The sequence below is a fragment of the Hydra vulgaris genome, chromosome 12, assembly GCF_038396675.1.
Source record: "Hydra vulgaris chromosome 12, alternate assembly HydraT2T_AEP".
Taxonomy (NCBI): domain Eukaryota; kingdom Metazoa; phylum Cnidaria; class Hydrozoa; order Anthoathecata; family Hydridae; genus Hydra; species Hydra vulgaris.
This window is the reverse complement of record NC_088931.1, coordinates 10,407,501-10,427,591: the sequence shown is the minus strand read 5'-3', so window position 1 is coordinate 10,427,591 and position 20,091 is coordinate 10,407,501. Positions and strand designations below refer to the sequence as shown.

Sequence of the window (20,091 nt, the reverse complement as noted above, 5' to 3'; positions counted from 1 at the left end):
AAAGTTAAAATTGTTATAAATTACCTTAAGTTAGAGTTAGTTTTATATCTTCAACCATTTAAATGTTTATTAATAAAAACCAAAACCTTTTGATAATAATATGTCTAATAACAGACTAATAATAAATAATAATAAAATTTATATTTCAGACATTAATGAATGTTTTTTGGGTACTCACCACTGCCATAAAGATGCTTTATGCTCTAATAATAAAGGATCATACCAGTGTTCTTGCCTAGATGGATTTTATGGTGATGGAATAAATTGTCAAGGTAAAGTCTTTTTCTACAAAAGTAATACTTAGAGTCATATTTATATTTAATAGTTTTTAAAAAAGATTTTAAAATATTATACAGAAATATTATTTAATAAATTTAACAAATAAATATAATTAATAAATGCAAATTATATAATCCTAAAGTATTAATACTATATAATACTTTATTCTTATTATGTTAAATATTTTAAAGTCATGTAAAGTAGTTTTAACTTTCAACTGTTAGATAGAAAATCATTACACCACTACATAATAGTATAAAAATAAATAAATTGCATATCTTATTAGATACTATATGTGTTGTACCTAACATATCTAACGACATAAATATTTATAAAATTGTAGATATTAATGAATGTGCTGTACAAACCGACAACTGCCATACAGATGCAACATGCAATAATACAATAGGCTCCTTTTTATGCAACTGTAAACATGGGTTTGAAGGAAATGGTACATATTGTAAAGGTATAAATAGTTTTTATTGTTTACTAGTTCTACTTTCAATTTAGTTATAATTAATTTGATGTATTTATATGATCTTGAAATATAATAAATCATATTTCGAGTTAAATTAAAATTTATAAATCATATAAATCTGTCTTTGTAAATAATTATATTTTGTCTTAGTTTGATTCGTAGGAGAAAATATTAAAAATCATAGTTTTGATTAGAATTTGCAAAAAAAAAAAAACAATTTTTTAATATTAGCTTTTCTAAATGGCCTATAAGATAAAGTAGCACCAATTTAAATTATTTTATAAAAATTCACAATGTATTCTGAACAAAATTAGTACTCCATTTTACTTAGCAAAGTTTAGATGATACCTTATGATACTAACTTCTTTCCAAGCAATAAGCCCACTTTGTTTTAAACACCTTAAAACTTAGATACTTACAAACAAACAAACAAAAAAATCAATCTCAGTATTACAAGGAGAAAGAAAAAGATTTTTTTTAAATTTGAAAATCAAATCAAAATGTTTTTATTTATTTTTCAGCAATTTTGAGAAAAGTCTAGAGATGGTGTCTCAATAAATTCTCTTCTTGGACAAATATTAACTGCATCTGGCTGTTGTCTTGTAGAAGGATACAAACTGCAACTCTTTTTATTATTTCCTAATAAGGGTTTGTTATTTCCTAATGAGGGCTTGTTTGTTTGGAATGAGGGCTTGTTTGTTGAGAATGAGGGCTTGTTTGTTTGGAATGAGGCAACTGCATAGCTTAGAGTGTTGTGTGTCTTCTATGGTTTACTCAATTCTCTTATTGTTAAATGCATGGATAAAATATATCTAAAAATATTAACAAAAAAAACCCATCATTACCGCAAAATTGTTTCAATCTATGCTTTACAAATATTTGATGAAACTTTTCATCTGTTGAATCATGTTGAATACATCTTACAAAATTCACCAGACTTACTTGCTCTCTGTGCAAATTTAAATTTGGTTGTTTTGAATCTCAGTGTTGATTACTATTATTCTTTGATTTGCAAAATTATGTCGAACCCGTACATGTATTTACATATCAATTAGTCAAAAAATGAGTTTTGAATTATGTCTATTCTTTTATTTAGCACCTTTTGAATTGTTATTTATTGTTCTACTTATTCCCTAGACTCCATTTTTGCTTTTGAAAAAATTGACCAATCCTATTTCTTTTGTTTTCTCAGCCAATATTGTTTTTATTGGTGACTATCTATTATTACTGACCCTACTGGCTCTAAAACTCTGAATATTTGTCTATCTCCATTTCTTTCTTAGTTTATTTTATGGAGATCGCTCTGAGTTATAGATCACTCAGAGATTGCTATACTCTTACCCAATGAGTCTTCTTACTTTAATTAGCAAAGTCTAATTAATGTAAGAAGCAGATGCCAAATCTAAATAAGTCTTACAAATCCGATGAGTTTTACAAGAGGTTAAGATTCGACTAAATAAAAGTTGTTTCAAAGACTACAAACATTTTCTAAAAATTAGAACAGAACAATTAGACGGTGGAGGCGATTTGTTATGCTTAACATTTTTAGGAACTTTAGTCATGTTTTAAGATATAAGAGAATTTGACTCAATCATAGATAGTGCATGTCACCTTATGCAATTAGCTATGCAGTTGCTTCAGTTCGGCTAACTAGCACCAAGTTGTAACAAAGGGCAACTTATGTGCTTCAACAGTTTACACCAAAAACATTAACAGTGACACCACACATGTGTAACATTAAGAAAAACATTTGTCTAAAGGAATACTGAAAATTAAAGTAAATGGTCTGTTATATGGTTGTAATCAAACCAGAGGTTCAAATAGGACACAAATTTAGATATAGGAACTTACGATTTAGCTAATACTGTTCCAGAGGTTCAGACAGAAGGCTAACATAATTCCTAATATAGTAATTTACAGCTGAATAAACACTGCATTAGAGGTTCACACAGAACACAAAAACACATGTAGTAACTTACAGATGAGTTAACACAGCGTCAAAAGCTCACACTAAACACTGCACCAGTGGTTCCAACAGAACACAGACATTCACAACACTGTATATAAATATATATATATATATATATTATATATATATATATATATATTATATATATATATATATATATATATATTTATATATTATATATATATATACAAATATATATGTATATATACAGTACTATGAATAAGTTTTAGACCACTTACATTTTTTCATAAAATCTTGGAGAATTCTTCTCTAATATTTAAGTTTGTAGTTCCAAATTATAAACTGATTAAAACACATGTATTTCACACAAAATATGGAACAATTACAAACTTTTTAATAACAAACTTCATAAAAAACTCATAATATTTACTATGTCCTCCTTTTACCTCAATCCCAGCCAATATTTGCCGGGGAATAGATTCATACAAGTTAGTTATAAAATACTGGGGTACGTTGTGCCATTCTCTTTGAAGTACTTCAAAACATTCTTCAGCATTTCAGGGAGCATGTTCAACCTTCTTTCTGTCCAGGTAATCCCAAATATGCTCAATTATATTCAAAACTGGACTCTAAGGAGGCCAGTTCATCAATTCCAGAACTCCTTCCTCTCCCATTTCATTTAAATAATTTTTTGCCACTTGGGAACAATGTTTTGGGTCATTGTCCTGCTGCAGAATATAATTATGACCTATTAGTCTCATTCCGGATGATACAGCATGGTGCCTTAGGATATCCACATAACGTTCCCTGGTGAGTCCCCCCCCTATTTTGATCAAATCACCTACTCCAGATGAAGGTAAACAGCCCCAAACTTGTAAAGAGCCTCCTCTGTGTTTAATAGTAGAGTTTAAACACTCGGGCTGATAGGCTTCTTCAGTTCTTCAAACATATTGGCGTCCTTTCGTTCCAAAAATTTTGAATTTGGACTCATCGGTGTCCAAACCCGATTAAACATTTCCTGGGCCCAATCTTTGTGTTGTTTTGCATATTTAAGTTGTTTTTCTTTATTGCCACACCGTAATAATGGTTTTCAAATTGCAACACACCCTCTTAAACCCGATATAAGTAGTTGCCGTCGAGTAAAAGAAGAGCTGACATTTTTCACAGTCGCTGTGTTAATGTCTTTTGCCAGCTCGTTTGATGCTTTTTTTGTATTTCTTAAAGATAGAGTTTTTAAATATTTATTGTCATCTTTTGTTAGCTTAGCAGGTCTACCACTTTTCTTTCTATTTTCAAGGGAGTCAGTTTCTCTGATTTCTGTAACAGCATTCTTCGAATATCCTGTTTTGAATGTAGTTGTTATGACACATCGTTTTAATAAATAAACAAACAAATTCCTCATGTTTCCTCATCGATTTTGTTTATTTATTCAAAATAATATATTCTTTCAACTTTTCTTATATATCATTAAACTTAAGTACGCTTTAAAAAAATTACATATATTAAAAAATTATATATATATATATACACACACCCTTACAGAAAATTTCCATGGAAAACCCATGAAAAAATCCATGGAAAAACAATGGGTATTTGGAACACGTTTTCATGGAAAACCCGTGAGTTTTCATGGAAAACCCGTGAGTTTTCATGGAAAACCCGTGAGTTTTCATGGAAAACCCGTGAGTTTTCATGGAAAACCCGTGAGTTTTCATGGAAAACCCGTGAGTTTTCATGGAAAACCCGTGAGTTTTCATGGAAAACCCGTGAGTTTTCATGGAAAACCCGTGAGTTTTCATGGAAAACCCGTGAGTTTTCATGGAAAACCCGTGAGTTTTCATGGAAAACCCGTGAGTTTTCATGGAAAATCCATGAGTTTTCCATGAAAACCCTAGTGTTTTTTATGGAAAACCCATAAGGTTTCCATGAAAAAAAACTTTAAAACAAAACACGCTATTTTACCATGAAAAATCCATGGGTATTTGGAACCTTTTTCCATGGAAAAGTGTTCCGAATACCCATGGAAATTTCATGATTTTCCATCATTGGAAAAACCATGGAATATCCATAGGTATTTGAAACACCTTTCCAAGGAAAAACTATGGATTTTTCATGATAAAATAGCATGTTTTGTTTTAAAGTTTTTTTGACCTAATGTTATTTGAATTGTCATATTAAACCATAAAAAGCAAATTTTATTGCGCAAGTTGCTAATATTATTGAGTTCTCTTAATCTATGGGATCACTTTGGCCGAATAAAATCAATAAACAAAATAAAATTTAAATCCTGTTAAAAAACCGCAAACTGTGTCTGTAGAACTAGGTAGACATCAAACAAAGCACCATTCACATTTTGATATTCATTATTGTTTTCACCACAGTTAGTCTCATTGTTGATTTCACCAATCTAGACAATACATCATACAACTATTATATGCATACTAACTAGTTTTCTTTATTTACTAATTCATTTAACTTATAATTATTATCTATTATAACCTACTTTATAATTATGCATTATACACATTTATAAATGTTGCCAAATGTTGGGTAACATATATACAGAAAAAAGTAGCAATGAATGTATCATTATTTATAAATAACAATTATAAGATTATTACCTCTTTTTTGCCCAAGCTATCTGCATGATGTACAACATCATTTATATTGCCAGTCAAACCTGCTTGCTGATAATGTAGTAGTTTAAATAAAATGATAATTTTAAAATAAAAAGATTTATTCAAACTAATACATATATATATGTTACTTGCATGTTAGTAACATTTATATAGAACAAGACAGCAACAAATATTGTATTATTTATTTTTGTAATTAAAAAAAAACTTACTTCTTTATCTGAGCTATCTGCTTGATGTACAACATTTAAAAAACCTGTTTTCTTCCTGTCTTTGCCATCTTTTTATATATATTATAAAACACGGAACTTGTTAATGTACGGCTAAATAAATAAATTAAAAATTCATATTATCAGTCAAACCTGCCTGCTGATAATGTAGTAATGCAAATGAAATGATAAAGTTAGAATGAAAAGATTTATGCACATAAATGTTACCGATATGTTAGTAACATTTATAAAAAACAAGCAATATAATAAATATGTAATTTATTAAGTATAGTAATGTAAAAACATAATAAATATTTAAGTGTGTGCATAAGTAATTTATTTTTAATACAGACGAGCACTTCACATTAGTTAAATATGAACAAATATAAATAATAGTATTATAATAAAAAATAGTGTACTATTTATAAAAATTGCATTTACATGCTTATATTCAACTGTGAAGTAAAATCTTGTGCATTATTTAACTTCCCTTTCTGATATTTTTAAAACATTAATACAGTTTTCCTTCTCCAACTAAGTTGTTCTTGGAACATTCTTACAAGTTGAATCCTAAAAATTACATTAATATCTTTTCTGGTTAATTCAAACTCAATTCATCATTTTATTTAGACAGCTTTTAAACTATTTAAAAAAATATGAAATGCATATAAAAACTGACAATGTTATAAACGATATAAATGATGAATAACATTATTTATATCGCTAGTCAAACTTGTCGGCTTATAATCTAGGAATTTAAACAAAATAATAAAATAAATATAAAAGATTTATACACAAACTATTAGATTATTTACATATTTTAATAATTTTAAAGAAAAAACATAATAAATATCTCTACTAGATCTAGTCACTAACTAAATGCCAACTTGAATGGTTGCATCAACAAAAAGACAAAAACAACTTAACAGAACTAAAATTGAATAAAACATTTACCATAAAATAAAATTTTTTAATACTTAATAAATATTTACCATAAAATAAAGTGTTTTTACTTCAAACATTTTTTTTGCAAACTAAAGCCATTAAAAAAATAAAAATAAAAAAGATAGATACTTATCTTTTGTACATTAGTTATCTAATCTTATCAGATACACTGCTTATATATTAAAAAATTAGATAAGTTTGCTTAATATATTAGATAAGTTTTATAAGAAAAATTATATTAGTTTTTAAGTACATTAGATAACTAGTGTGTTAATACATTAGTTATTTAAGGTACATTAAAACTAAAAGTTTATTTGTTGTAAACCAAATAAACATTAAAATTCAAACTGACTTACTTGACATACTTGCTTCAGTATTGTATATTTAATTATATATTATTTATGCATATACTTATTTTAGCTATTGCCAGTAGCTAGTAAGCAATTACTTTGCATAACTTGCAATAGTATAGCCTATACTATTGCAAGTTATGCAAAGTAAGCAAAGGTACTAGCAATAGCTAAAATAAGTACATACATAAATAATATATAATTAAATATTTAAATAATAAATGTATATATGCATTTTATAATGCATTATAGTATGATAATATCCTGAGACGTAAAAATGGTATAGGCCAAGACTAAGGCCAAGACATTTAGATTCAATACCAAGACTAAGAACAAGACAGTTAAATGATTCTTGGGCTGTCTCGGGACCAAGATTTAAGTCTCGAGACATCTCTGTATGTATTATAAAATGGATACATTTATCATATTTTAACTATTATGTTTAGTTTTTAGCAAATATGTTTAGTTGTTTATGTCTGTATGTTTAGTTTGAATCATATTAAATGTGATGCATTATAAAAAACATATAATTTATAGTCTTATTAAATCTACTCTACAAGCTACGATGGCATCTTTAAAAGCGCAAACCCATGGTTTTACAAATGTTTACCATGTAACATGAGCTATGAAAAAAAAACCATGGTTCACCCATGGAAATTCTATGGGATTTTAATTTTCATGGAAATTTACCCATAGAAATTCCATGGAATTTCTGTTTTCCATGGGAAAACCATGGTTTACTCATGGAATTCCATGGGTTTTCTATGGAATACCCATGGAATATTTCTGTATATTGATATTAAATAGTTTTAATAACAGAAAGTTAAATTCTTGTTAACACTTGTATGAAATATCTTTCAGTTAAATTGCATCTTTTTACTTTAAGTGTTCTTTCATGCTCAAAATACTTTTATTCAACTAGTTATTTTTCTTGAACATTGGTTTTTCTGACTTTCATTGAACATCTGAAATTTTCTTCCATCCTAATGTTTTTCTGACTCAAACATCTTACAGTCTCTGTCAGACACTTACTTCCTCTTTAACTCCCTTTTTTAAATTAAATTTAACTTTAATTTTGAATTCTCTATAAGTAAATGATTTTTTACAATATTTTAACTGTATTTATTATTGAAAGAGTACACAAACATGATGACATGATGCTCATTTACAACCTGAAGAGCTATGTTCATGTAACAAACTTGAAAACGATACACAAATATTTATCAATTATTGTTCAATGTCAAGGTTTCTTTTGCCCTGCTGGAAAAAGTAATAAATATTCATAAACTTCTAAATAATCCAACTGGAGCTGAACATATTGCATTATCAGTATTTGCCACAAAGAAAAATTAACTCATGATTCAAGGTCACCATCTGTTATATAATATTGTAACAGATTTTAATTAAAAAGTCAAGTCTTTAAGTTTGTTTTTTAATTAAATATAAAAATACTTGACAGATTATCTTAAAAAGATTGGAATCAATGGTGGAGAATTGATGAATCGATGAATTGATGGCAGAGAATTGTTTTTAAAAATAAGTCTTTGTTTTATTAACACATCAAAAGGAACTGATGACACATCTAACTCTCCACAATGATGACACATCTTACTCTCAACGATGATGACGCATCTAACTCTCCACAATGATGACGCATTTAACTAACTAACATTGCTCAATAACTCCCGTTAGCTCAAACCCCCGTTAGCTTGAACATTTACTGAATCAAACTATTTTATCTGTTCCAGTGGTTAATATTCTTCTGATAACTCGAACTTTAGAAAAAACATAAAAAAAAAACTTTGTAAAAGTTATAATTTTTTTTTTTAATCAAGTTAAGCGCAGCCAAGTTTCCGATCAAAATGTCAAGAAATTTATTTAAACTGTGATGAAGGCCTTGCATTGCTATGTAAACAGTTTTAACAGTTTTGATATTAAAATAGTTTATAGTATAAGTTATGCTAATGTGGATTGGAATATTATAATAAAAGTTGTGTATTGTGTATATAAATATAAGTTGTGTTTACATTTTACAATGGCTACTGTTGCTGTAAAGAGAAAAATTGACACAAAAAAATTAATCAAAGAATAGAACTCTGCTTTAAGGGAAATTGGAGAAGGATTGTCAAAGTCTCAAGTTGCTATGAAATATGGCGTTCCAATAAATACGCTGTCAACATGGATAAAAAAAAAAGAAAATGTTTTTGAATCTATGAAGACCTAAAGGAACAAGTTGAAACGTATGAGAATTACAGAAGGAACATTTTCAAGTTTAGATAATCTTGTTTTTAAATGGCTTTTTAAATGTAAGGGGTTAAAATGTGGCAGTTTAGTGTCAATTATAAAAACAAAAACAAGAGAACTTGCTTAAAACATTAATATCGAATGATTTCAAGTGTCTGATGGTTGGCTTGGTCTTTGAAAAAACAGATATAATGATTCTTTCAAGATGGTATGTGGAGAGGGTAACTCTTGTACAGTTGATATGATCAGATCCTGGAAGGAAACAAATCTCCCTACAATTTTATCCAGGTATAAACTTGATGAAATTTATAATGCAGATGAGTTTGGATCATTTTTTTGTATGCAACCTTATAAGTCACTAAATCTTTGATCTGAGGCTTGTAAAGGGACAAAGCACTGTAAAATTTGTCTTACTGGGATGGCCGCAGCAAATGCAGTGGGTGATAAAATCCCTATGTTTGTAATAGGTAAATCAAAATCACCTTGCTTCTTCAAAGGTGTTATGCACTTACCTTGCAGATACAGAAATCAAAATAAAAGCTCGGTGGATAGCGTTCTGTTTGATGGATACAAAATTTACAAAAGAAAAGAAGAAAGTAGCGTTTATAATAAATAACTGCCCAGCATACCCAAAAAAGATCAATGAAAATCCTTGATCTTGCATGGCAAAAGTGAAAACCTCCATCATTGTTAATTGTTTTGCAAAATCAGGAGTTTCGGAAGATTAGCAGAAATCTGCCCATTTAAATGAAGAAGACGACCCATTTAAAGAGTTTCAAAACCAGATAGAAAACTTGATAATTTTTACCTTCCAGATATAACAGCTGGAAATGTATTTTTGTAGTTGAAATGGGAAGTTTTGTATGACTATTTTTGTATGTCCTTCAGTCTGAGTGATGAAGATTTTCAACAAAAGCTCACTTCAGTCTCAATAAGTGCATAACACCTTTGAAGAAGCAAGGTGATTTTGATTTACCTATTACAAACATAGGGATTTTATCACCCACTGCATTTGCTGCGGCCATCCCAGTAAGACAAATTTTACAGTGCTTTGTCCCTTTACAAGCCTCAGATCAAAGATTTAGTGACTTATAAATTAGTCTCAATTCAATCTCAAATATTCAATAAAGAAGTTTCTTCAAAACTATAACAGAGTGACATCAGAACATTTTTTGATTTATAATGTAATGTTTTTACATTTGATATTAAAACTTTTGGAATTTGCAGTAAATATGTGCAGTATCTTATTAAAGAATGTTACATACTTCAAAGATAAGCAAAAATATCCTGCACATACAAGGTTGGGGTTTTTTGAAACATTTAGACTCTTGAAAACCACTGTTTAGCATTAAACATGATTTTTACAGACTTTGTTCAAAATTTGATGTTTTAAGCTTAGGTTTTATTTTTTGAATAATGATACTTTATCATCTAGATCTAAACTCAATTAAGAAACTTGTTATAAAAAATTTAATTTTTTTTGAGCTTTGAGAGAAAAAGTTGAAAATGTGACAAATCGAAGAATTGTTATAATTAGAGATCAGATAGAGTTTTATATATATTTTTACAAACAATAAATACATGTGTGTAAAAATACATAGATATAAAATATATTGCATGGATCTATTTCTTTATTATCCTTTCTTATTTCTAATTTTTTTTTTATTATTATTTTACCTGATTTCATTTTGAAACCAATAATTAAAATATATAAGTATAAAGTTTTTTTTTTTTTTGTTGTTGATCAATTTAAATAATATTTAGGTTAGTTTATTGGAAAATTTGATATTTCTTAACAATCAGTTTAAAAGATAAGAGTCTACTTTTCAATTATATGTGCTCTAATGACTTCTGAATTGAGCATATTTTAGTTACTTATGAATTACCTTTATGCAACATATTAATGTGAAAGTTTATTTACAATAGTGTTATAAATTTGACACATTTATAATAGCAGTGACCACTACAGGTAACTGCTAGTATAAAAGTTCTAAATATTTATTTAATAGACTTAAATGAGTGCTTGCAAGAAAAACATAATTGTCATATGGATGCCAGTTGTTTAAACTTAAAAGGATCATTTGAATGTTCATGTAACGATGGATATATTGGAAATGGAATACATTGTCAAGGTAACTTATAAAAAAAACTAAACTAATAAAGTTAAAGATATTCGATACAATATATATATATATATATATATATATATATATATATATATATATATATATATATATATATATATATATATATATATATATATATATATATATATATATATATATATATATATTTGTTAATTCACCTCCCCAAGGCCCAAGGCCACTACAGATGAAGAGGCTACTTAATTGTGGTTATAACCCTCTCTCAACTCTACAACTCTGAAACACAAAACTTGGCGAACAAGGCCGATGCGCGGAGAAACAAGTTGAGCACGGTACTACCAGGGACGTGGTGGGGATCGAACTCAGAAATATATATATATATATATATATATATATATATATATATATATATATATATATATATATATATATATATATATTATATGTTAAAAAATACGCACAGTTGTTAGCAACTTCAATAATTTGATACATAGAGGATTTGAATTAATTTAAAATATGAAAAATATGAGCATCCAATTTTTTTTAGTAGTTTTCCAATTGGAGGAAAGTTGTGCAAGCATTAAAAAAAAAAGTAGCTTTAATGTAGAAGCTTCAAATTTTAACCTTGATTTTGATGTAAAAGTTTCAAATTTTAATCTTGATTTTGATGTAGAAGCTTCAAATTTTAACCTTGATTTTGATGTAGAAGGTTTAAATTTTAACCTTGATTTTGATTTAAGATTATATTTATTTATATCATATTAAATGAGTTTTAAAATTAAATTTTTAGACATTGATGAATGTTTTAACAACTCTTGTCATAAAGATGCAGTATGTAAAAATACATTAGGTAGTTTTCAATGTAAATGTCATGCTGGATATGATGGAGATGGCCATTTTTGTGAAGGTATTTTTTTAACAAAATTTTCTGAAATGGCAATTGATTCTATTTGTTGTTGTTGTATTTTAAATCTTTTTATTATAGTTAGTTCTTTTTAAATACATATTTAATAAATATATATTTACTTTTACTTTAACGCACTGAGATACGCACTGTCCTAATATATTTGAAAACTAAAATATTGAAATGCTAACTTTAATACAGATCATATATATCAAGATATAGCATATCGAGCCAATACTTAAGTAAATATTTACAATTTGTGCTTAAATGGATTATACATAACAACTATAATATTTTAATTAATATTTACACATTGCAACTTCTTATATATTGTGAAAAATGGATGACATTAAAGATCTTTTATGGCACTGCCTGTTTTATGAGTCTCAGTCAGGCCACTCAGCAGCTGAAGCCACACTTTATATATGCAATTTTATAAGCCAGGGATAGTCTCTAAGGCAACAAGAAAGTGCAGCTAATTGTGTGCAAAAAAATATTAATTATGTGCTATAAATAGAAAACCATTTTTTTAAAATATATTTTTTTTAATCAGTGATTTTTTTTTAAAAAGAAAAACATTTTTTTCCAAGTATTTAAAGAGGGTTTTTATCTTAATAATTTAATGCTTTTGTTTTAGATATAAATGAGTGTGAAATAGGAAAAAATAACTGTCATGAAAATGCATATTGTGAAAATAAACAAGGAGGATTTTCTTGTACATGCTGGAATGGATACAAAGGTAATGGAACCCACTGTTATGACTTGAATGAGTGTGCCTTAGATCATAAATGCTCAGAAAATGCATATTGCACGAATACAAAAGGATCATACAATTGTACTTGTGGTATTGGATATATTGGCGATGGTACTATATGCAAAGGTTAGTTACCATTTTTAAGTTCCCTTATTTAGGTTAATTGTTAATTTGCTTTTTATTTGATTTAGTTACATCTATTTTTGTATATGATTATTTAGATAGAACATGAGAGTACCGCTATATTGAATAAGGGTTTGAATAAGGGTTTGAGGCAGAAATCTTTGTTTACATTTTTTTTCTTCTTTTTATGAAAAAAAAACACATAAAAAAGTAAGCAAAAAATGTTACCAAAATGTTATCTATATAAACTATAGTATATATATATATATATATATATATATATATATATATATATATATATATATATATATATATATATATATATATATATATATATATATATATATATATATATATATATATATATATCTTTTGATTTAGTGTTGTATTAAAATAATACAAAACTCTTGTTCGTTGAAAAGTGCTCAATATTTTGAAAATTTATTTTGGTTATATATAAATTTTAAAACAGAGCGATTTATAATTATAATTAAAAATGATAAAGAAAAAACTTTTATTATGGAACTTAAAGTTTCATGCCTAACGGCAATCATCAGCCATATATATATAGCCAAATATTTTGTGTCATTCTGATGTTATTATTAGCTGCATTTCTTTTTGCTCTAATCATGTTTTGCCTAAAGTGGCATCCTTCAACTATATTGCTATGAAGAGTTTGTATATATGGCTGATGATTGCCGTTAGGCATGAAACTTAAAGTTTCATTATAAAAGTTTTTTCTTTATCGTTTTTAGTTATAATTATATATATATATATATATATACATTTATATTTATATATTTATATATATATATATATATATATATATATATATATATATATATATATAACCCGTTATTGTCAGATCAGGTTATCCTGCTACTGGTAACATGTAACCCAGTACAATCTGCTTCATGTCCTGCTGCCTTGTAGGATACGCCTTTTTAGGCAAAGGCTAGGAGATGCCAACTCCGATTTAAAACACCCCCTGCCTTGGGGCTCTTGGTTGAGTAAAGGCTAGAGATGGTGTCTCGATAAAAATACTCATCTTGGGCAGATGTTAAATGCACCCAGCTACTGTCTTGTAGAAGGCCTCCTAGGCAAAGACTTAAGGGGTAAACAGATTCTATCTGTTGACCAGCCTCGCACCCCTTCTTCATCTATTAGGCTGGCGCAGATGTATTTTTAATACATTGTTTCCAGTTTAGGATGTTGAATGCTGGATCTTCTTGACTCAATGCATGGGTTTGCTTGTGTCACTGTTTTTATGACTAGGCAACTCATTCTATTATCTCCTTATGAGGGTACAGCTCTAAAACTCAGTTTTATGGTTCTGAGGCCGGCTGGTAGTCAGGTTTCCCGAACTCTGTGGTAGCTCTCAGAGAGGCTGATTCCATCAACAGCTAAAAAATATCAAAGTATTAACAGTGCCATGTTGCGCATGGATGGTGTCCCTGTTTGTACTTTTAGTGTGCATTGCGGAGGCCACATTTGGAGCCCTTTGTTACGGCTTAGGGTTTATTAGTAGTAATGAGGCAATTGCTTGGGCTATTCAACGGTGTTCTGAGTACTATCTATGCTTTGAGTCAAGTTCTTCAATCTAATTTAAAAATGAATAAAGTACCAAAAACTATAAAACACAAAAAACCATCATCATCACCAAGTTCTCTAAACCTATCATTCACTAATATTCGTGGTCTTCGAAGTAACTTTTCTTCTGTTGAGTCTTATCTCTTGCAAAGTTCACCAGACCTACTTGCTCTTTGTGAGACTAATTTGAGTTCGGCTGTCTCATCTTGTGATCTTAGTGTTGATGGTTATCTTCCTCTGATTCGTAAAGACTCCAATAGCCACATGCTTGGCCTGGGCATTTACATTCGTAAGAATTCACCTGTTTGTCGTGAAACTAGGTTTGAATCCACAGACTATTCTTTCATGTGCTTTCGTTTAGCACCACTTCACGCTATTGCCTTTCTCTTTGTTCTATATCGATCTCCTTCATCTCAAGACTGTACACTTTTTGATGTTATTTCTGATCATATTGACCAAGCCCTCTCTCTTTATCCATCAGCTAATATAGTTGTTGTCGGTGACTTTAATGCTCACCACTCTGAATGGCTTGGCTCTAGTGTCAGTGACTCTGCAGGCATTAAAGCCCACAACTTTTGCCTTTCTCAATCCCTAACTCAAATAGTCAACTTTCCAACTCGCTTTCCTGACAACCCTAATCATTTACCTTCTCTACTCGACTTATGTCTTGTTTCTGATCCTAGTCAGTGCTCAGTTTCTCCACATTCACCCTTAGGTGCTTCTGATCACAGTTTGATCTCTTTAAAACTAATATCTCATTCTTCTTCATCACCTGAATACCCCTACTATCGAACCTCTTACAACTACAGTAAAGCTGACTGGGATTCTTTCCGTGATTTTCTTCGTGATGGCCCTTGGGTAGAAATCTTTCAACTTCCTGTCGACAAATGTGCTTCTTATATAACTTCGTGGATTCAGGCTGGCATGGAATCTTTTATTCCCTCTCGACGATTCCAGGTCAAGCCTCACTCTCCTCCATGGTTTTCCTCACACTGTGCTGCTGCGATTGCCAATCGAAACCGTTACTTCCATATTTATCAGCAAAACAATTCTCCAGAAAACAGACGTCTTTTCATTACTGCTAGAAACAACTGTAAAAAGGTTTTGTCTAACGCCAAAACCCGCTATTCTCAGGTCATGAAATCTCGTATCTCATCTCAAAAATTAGGCTCTCGTGACTTCTGGAGAATCTTTAATAATATCAATAATAAGGGCAAATCTATAATTCCACCTCTCTTGTATAGTTCAGACTTTGTCACCTCACCTAAAGACAAAGCCGAACTGTTTGCTAAAAACTTTTCATCAATATCATCTCTTGATTCCTCTAATTGCGTTCTACCTTATATTGCCAACAAACAGGTTGATTCATTGCTTGACATTCATATCACTTCAGCATCTGTATCTAAAGTGATTTCCTGTCTAGACTCTTCTACAGCTTGTGGCCCAGACAACATACCTGTTATTGTCTTGCAAAAGTGTTCTCCAGAGCTGTCGTCTATACTCTCAAAACTATTCAACAAGTGCTTATCAGAGTCTTGTCTTCCAGCCTGCTGGAAAGCCGCATCTGTTATCCCTATCTTCAAAAATTCTAGGGAGCGATCTGATTCGTCTAACTACCGTCCCATAAGTCTTCTTCCTATCATAAGCAAGGTTTTTGAATCTTTAATTAACAAACACTTAACTTCTAATCTTGAATCTAATAACTTACTTTCTGACCATCAATATGGATTTCGATCATCTCGTTCTACAGCTGATTTGCTAACAGTAATAACTGACAGGTTTTATCGTGCATTAGATGAAGGTGGAGAGGTTAAGGCCATCGCTCTTGACATTTCAAAAGCGTTTGATAAAGTTTGGCATGCTGGTCTTCTCCATAAGCTTTCTTCTTATGGTGTATCTGGCAACATCTTTAAGATCATTGAATCCTTCCTTTCCAATCGTAGCATAAAAGTTGTCCTCGATGGACAACACTCTTCTTCTTATTCTGTAACTTCAGGGGTTCCTCAAGGTTCTATCCTTGGCCCTATACTCTTTTTAATTTACATTAACGATCTTCCAGATATTCTCACATCTAAGGTGGCATTGTTTGCTGATGATACTACCATTTATTCTTGTCGTGATAAGAAACCAACACCCTCTGATTGCCTGGAGGGGGCATTTGAGCTTGAAAAGGATCTCACTTCTGCTACAGCATGGGGCTCACAGTGGCTGGTGAACTTTAATTCAGATAAAACTCAATTTTTTTCAGCCAATCGTTATCGCAATAATTTAGATCTTCCTATATTTATGAACGGTGATGTACTCGATGAGTCACCTACTCTTCATCTTCTAGGATTAACTCTTACTTCCAATCTTTCTTGGAAACCATATATCAAATCGGTTGCAAAATTAGCATCTGCTAAGGTTGCATCTCTTTATCGAGCTCGCCACTTTCTTACTCTGGATTCTATTCTCTACCTCTATAAATCTCAAATCCGGCCTTGTATGGAATACTGTTGCCATATCTGGGGCGGATCTTCTAATGATGCCCTTTCTCTTTTAGACAAGGTGCAAAAACGCATTGTAAACATAGTTGGACCTGCTCTTGCAGCCAACCTTCAACCATTATCACATCGTCGTAATGTTGCTTCTCTTTCTCTTTTCTACAAATACTATAAAGGGCACTGCTCGAAAGAGCTAGCGTCTCTTGTGCCATCTACTAAAATTCATTCTCGTGTTACTCGTCATTCAATTAAGTGTCATCCTTTTTCTGTGACTGTTCCTAAGTGCTCCAAAAACGCTTATTCGTCTAGTTTTTTTCCTCGAACATCAGCTCTTTGGAATTCGCTTCCTTCATCTTGCTTTCCTGATTCATATAATTTGCAATCTTTTAAATCGTCCGTCAATCGTTATCTTGCTCTACAATCTTCATCTTTTCTCTTACAGTAACTTCCAACTTTAATTAGTGGCTGCTTGCAGCCTTGTTGGAAGCGAAGATGTTTAAAAAAAAAAAAAAAAAAAAAAAAAAAAAAATATATATATATATATACTGTGTATAACTTTATATATATATATATATATATATATATATATATATATATATATATATATATATGTACACACAAACGTAATTGCGGAACCTAATTTTTTTTTAATATGGCAAATTGTTTATAAATATATGCTATAGTATATGTGGAAATATATGCTAAAAAAAGGAAGGAGTTTATGGAGAAGACCAGCATTTCAAAGCTTTCTATTAAAGAAGAGCAATAGCCCTTGCCTCACTGCTCCCATCTAATGCTTACTAGAATCTTTCTTTTAAATTTAGTTAACAAGTCAACAGTATAACAAGGGAATTGAAATCTGTATTGATTTTGTGGGTTGTAAGACTCAAGATAAGATAATAGAAGTTTTTTAATTCAAGATTAAAAAACGAGACTGTTTTGAGGATAAAGAGTGTTCTGGGCATAGCTAGGGGGATCAGAGTGATCTCAAACAAATCACACAAATTAAGTGTATACATTAGCATTAATGTTTTTTTCCATTATTAGAATTTACATTATTGTATGTGTACCTTTTATTTTACTTTTGTTTTATGTTTTTTGGTTTGATGATATATTTATTGCATATCTTAGTTCAGTGTTTATAAAAAGTATATTTTTTATTGTTTCAAGTATTATTTAAATACACTGTTTACCAAGTTTATATAAAAAAGTTTTAATAATAAAAGCAAAAAGTATTGGGGGATAGTTAGTAAGATTAGAGTGATTGTGATAGTTAGAGGGGTCAGAAAGCTCTACAGATTTCTTAAACCACAGATGCCATTTTCTAGCAGACAAGAAAACAAGAATTAGTTAAGAACTTACTATTTAGAGAGTATTAAAGAAAGTTTTAAAGAACATTTTTGTAAGAACAATTGCAGGAATGTTGTAAAACTGTAGCGGGAATTTTGACTGGACCACATGCTGTAAATGATTTTAAGTGGGAAAGAACTTAAGCAACAGAAACAAGAGCAATTTGACTGTCTGAAATCTTTGAAATGACAGGAAAAGTAGTACTTAAAAATATAATCTAAAGGTATGTTATTACTCTACTTAGTATTGAGGACCTTTTTTTGGAAATTTTATTTGGATGTTTTTAATATTAAAGAAAAAATATTTCTGCAATTCAAATTTAAATTAAAACAATTTTTAGTACTTTTGGATTTTAATATAGTAGCTTTTGTCTGTCTTTTTTAGAAGTTACAAAACTAAATTAGCTTTATATTCAAAAGATCAATTAGAAGAAAAGCTTTTCACAAATTTGTCTGACTTATTCTTGGGAGAGGATAAGTTTGAACTATTATAAGATAATAATTAATATTATCTATTATAAGCTGTTGAATGAATCAGCTTCTCTAAGAGTTACTACAATAATTTATTTTTCTAAAACTTTACTATCAGCCAACCTTAGAACCATTAAATTGAGTTTTAGAACTGTAATCTCATTAGGAGATAACAGAAAGAGTTGCATACCCACTACCAAGCAAAATTCCATGAGTAAAGTTAATTAGATCCAACATTCATAGTACTATGTAACAAGTAGCAAATTTATATCTACACCAGCCAATTAGATGCAAAAGGACTAATCAACAGAACTTTTCTGCTTAGCCCTAAAATCTTTGCCTAGGAGATCTTTTACAAACCATTACTCTGATACAATTGACATATGCACTAGATAGGTATTTTCATTGAGATCTGTAGCCTTTACTCAACCTCCAACCATTATCACATCGTCATAACGTTGCCTTCTTTCTCTTTTCTACAAATACTATAATGGGCACTGCTCTAAAGAGTTAGCGTCTCTTGTGCCTTTTTTTTTGTTAAAAATTATTTTATTCATGTTATACAAAAGAAACCTGCAAAAATAATTATAAAGCTATTATTGTTTTTACGCATGCTTTAATTTTTTTGATTTAATAATCTTTGGGTTTGTGGTAGTCAAACAAAAACTTGTTATCAAGACACCACTTTGATGTTGTTTCACATTTTTTGTTAAGCATTACTGTACACTGGAACTTTTTTAATTGTTGACCAAGTATAGTATAGTATTTGTAGAAAAGAGAAAGGAGGCAACGTTATGACGATGTGATAATGGTTGGAGGTTGGCTGCAAGAACAGGTCTAAATATGTTTACAATGCGTTTATGCACCTTGTCTAAAAGAGAAAGGCTGTTCCTTACAGTACTCCTTACAAGGGCGGATTTGAGATTTATAGAGATAAAGAATAGAATCAGGAGTAAGTAAGTGTCGGGCTCGATAAAGAGATGCAACCTTAGCAGATGCTAATTTTGCAATGGATTTGATATATGATTTCCAAGAAAGATTGAAAGTAAAAGTTAATCCTAGAAGATGAAGGGTAGATGACTCATCGAGTACATTATCGTTCATAAATATAGGAAGATCTAAATTATTGCGTTGTCTGAACCACAAGCTGTAGAAGAGTCTATGCAGGAAATCACTTTTGATACAGAAGCTGAAGTGGTACGAGTGTCAAACAATGGATCAACCTGTTTGTTGGCAATATC

At 29.8% G+C, this 20,091-nt stretch overlaps 1 protein-coding gene across 2 annotated transcripts in view; it reads left to right on the top strand.

The window, feature by feature from the left end:
- The window catches only part of LOC100197784 (uncharacterized), a 133,123-nt gene that overhangs the window by 29,545 nt on the left and 83,487 nt on the right, over positions 1 to 20,091 (top strand). For both annotated transcript variants that reach the window (XM_065811818.1, XM_065811819.1), the window contains exons 13-17: positions 150 to 272; positions 623 to 745; positions 11,081 to 11,203; positions 11,967 to 12,083; positions 12,718 to 12,960. In XM_065811818.1, coding sequence (XP_065667890.1) covers positions 150 to 272; positions 623 to 745; positions 11,081 to 11,203; positions 11,967 to 12,083; positions 12,718 to 12,960 — 729 coding nt within the window. The remainder of the gene's footprint in view (positions 1 to 149; positions 273 to 622; positions 746 to 11,080; positions 11,204 to 11,966; positions 12,084 to 12,717; positions 12,961 to 20,091) is intronic.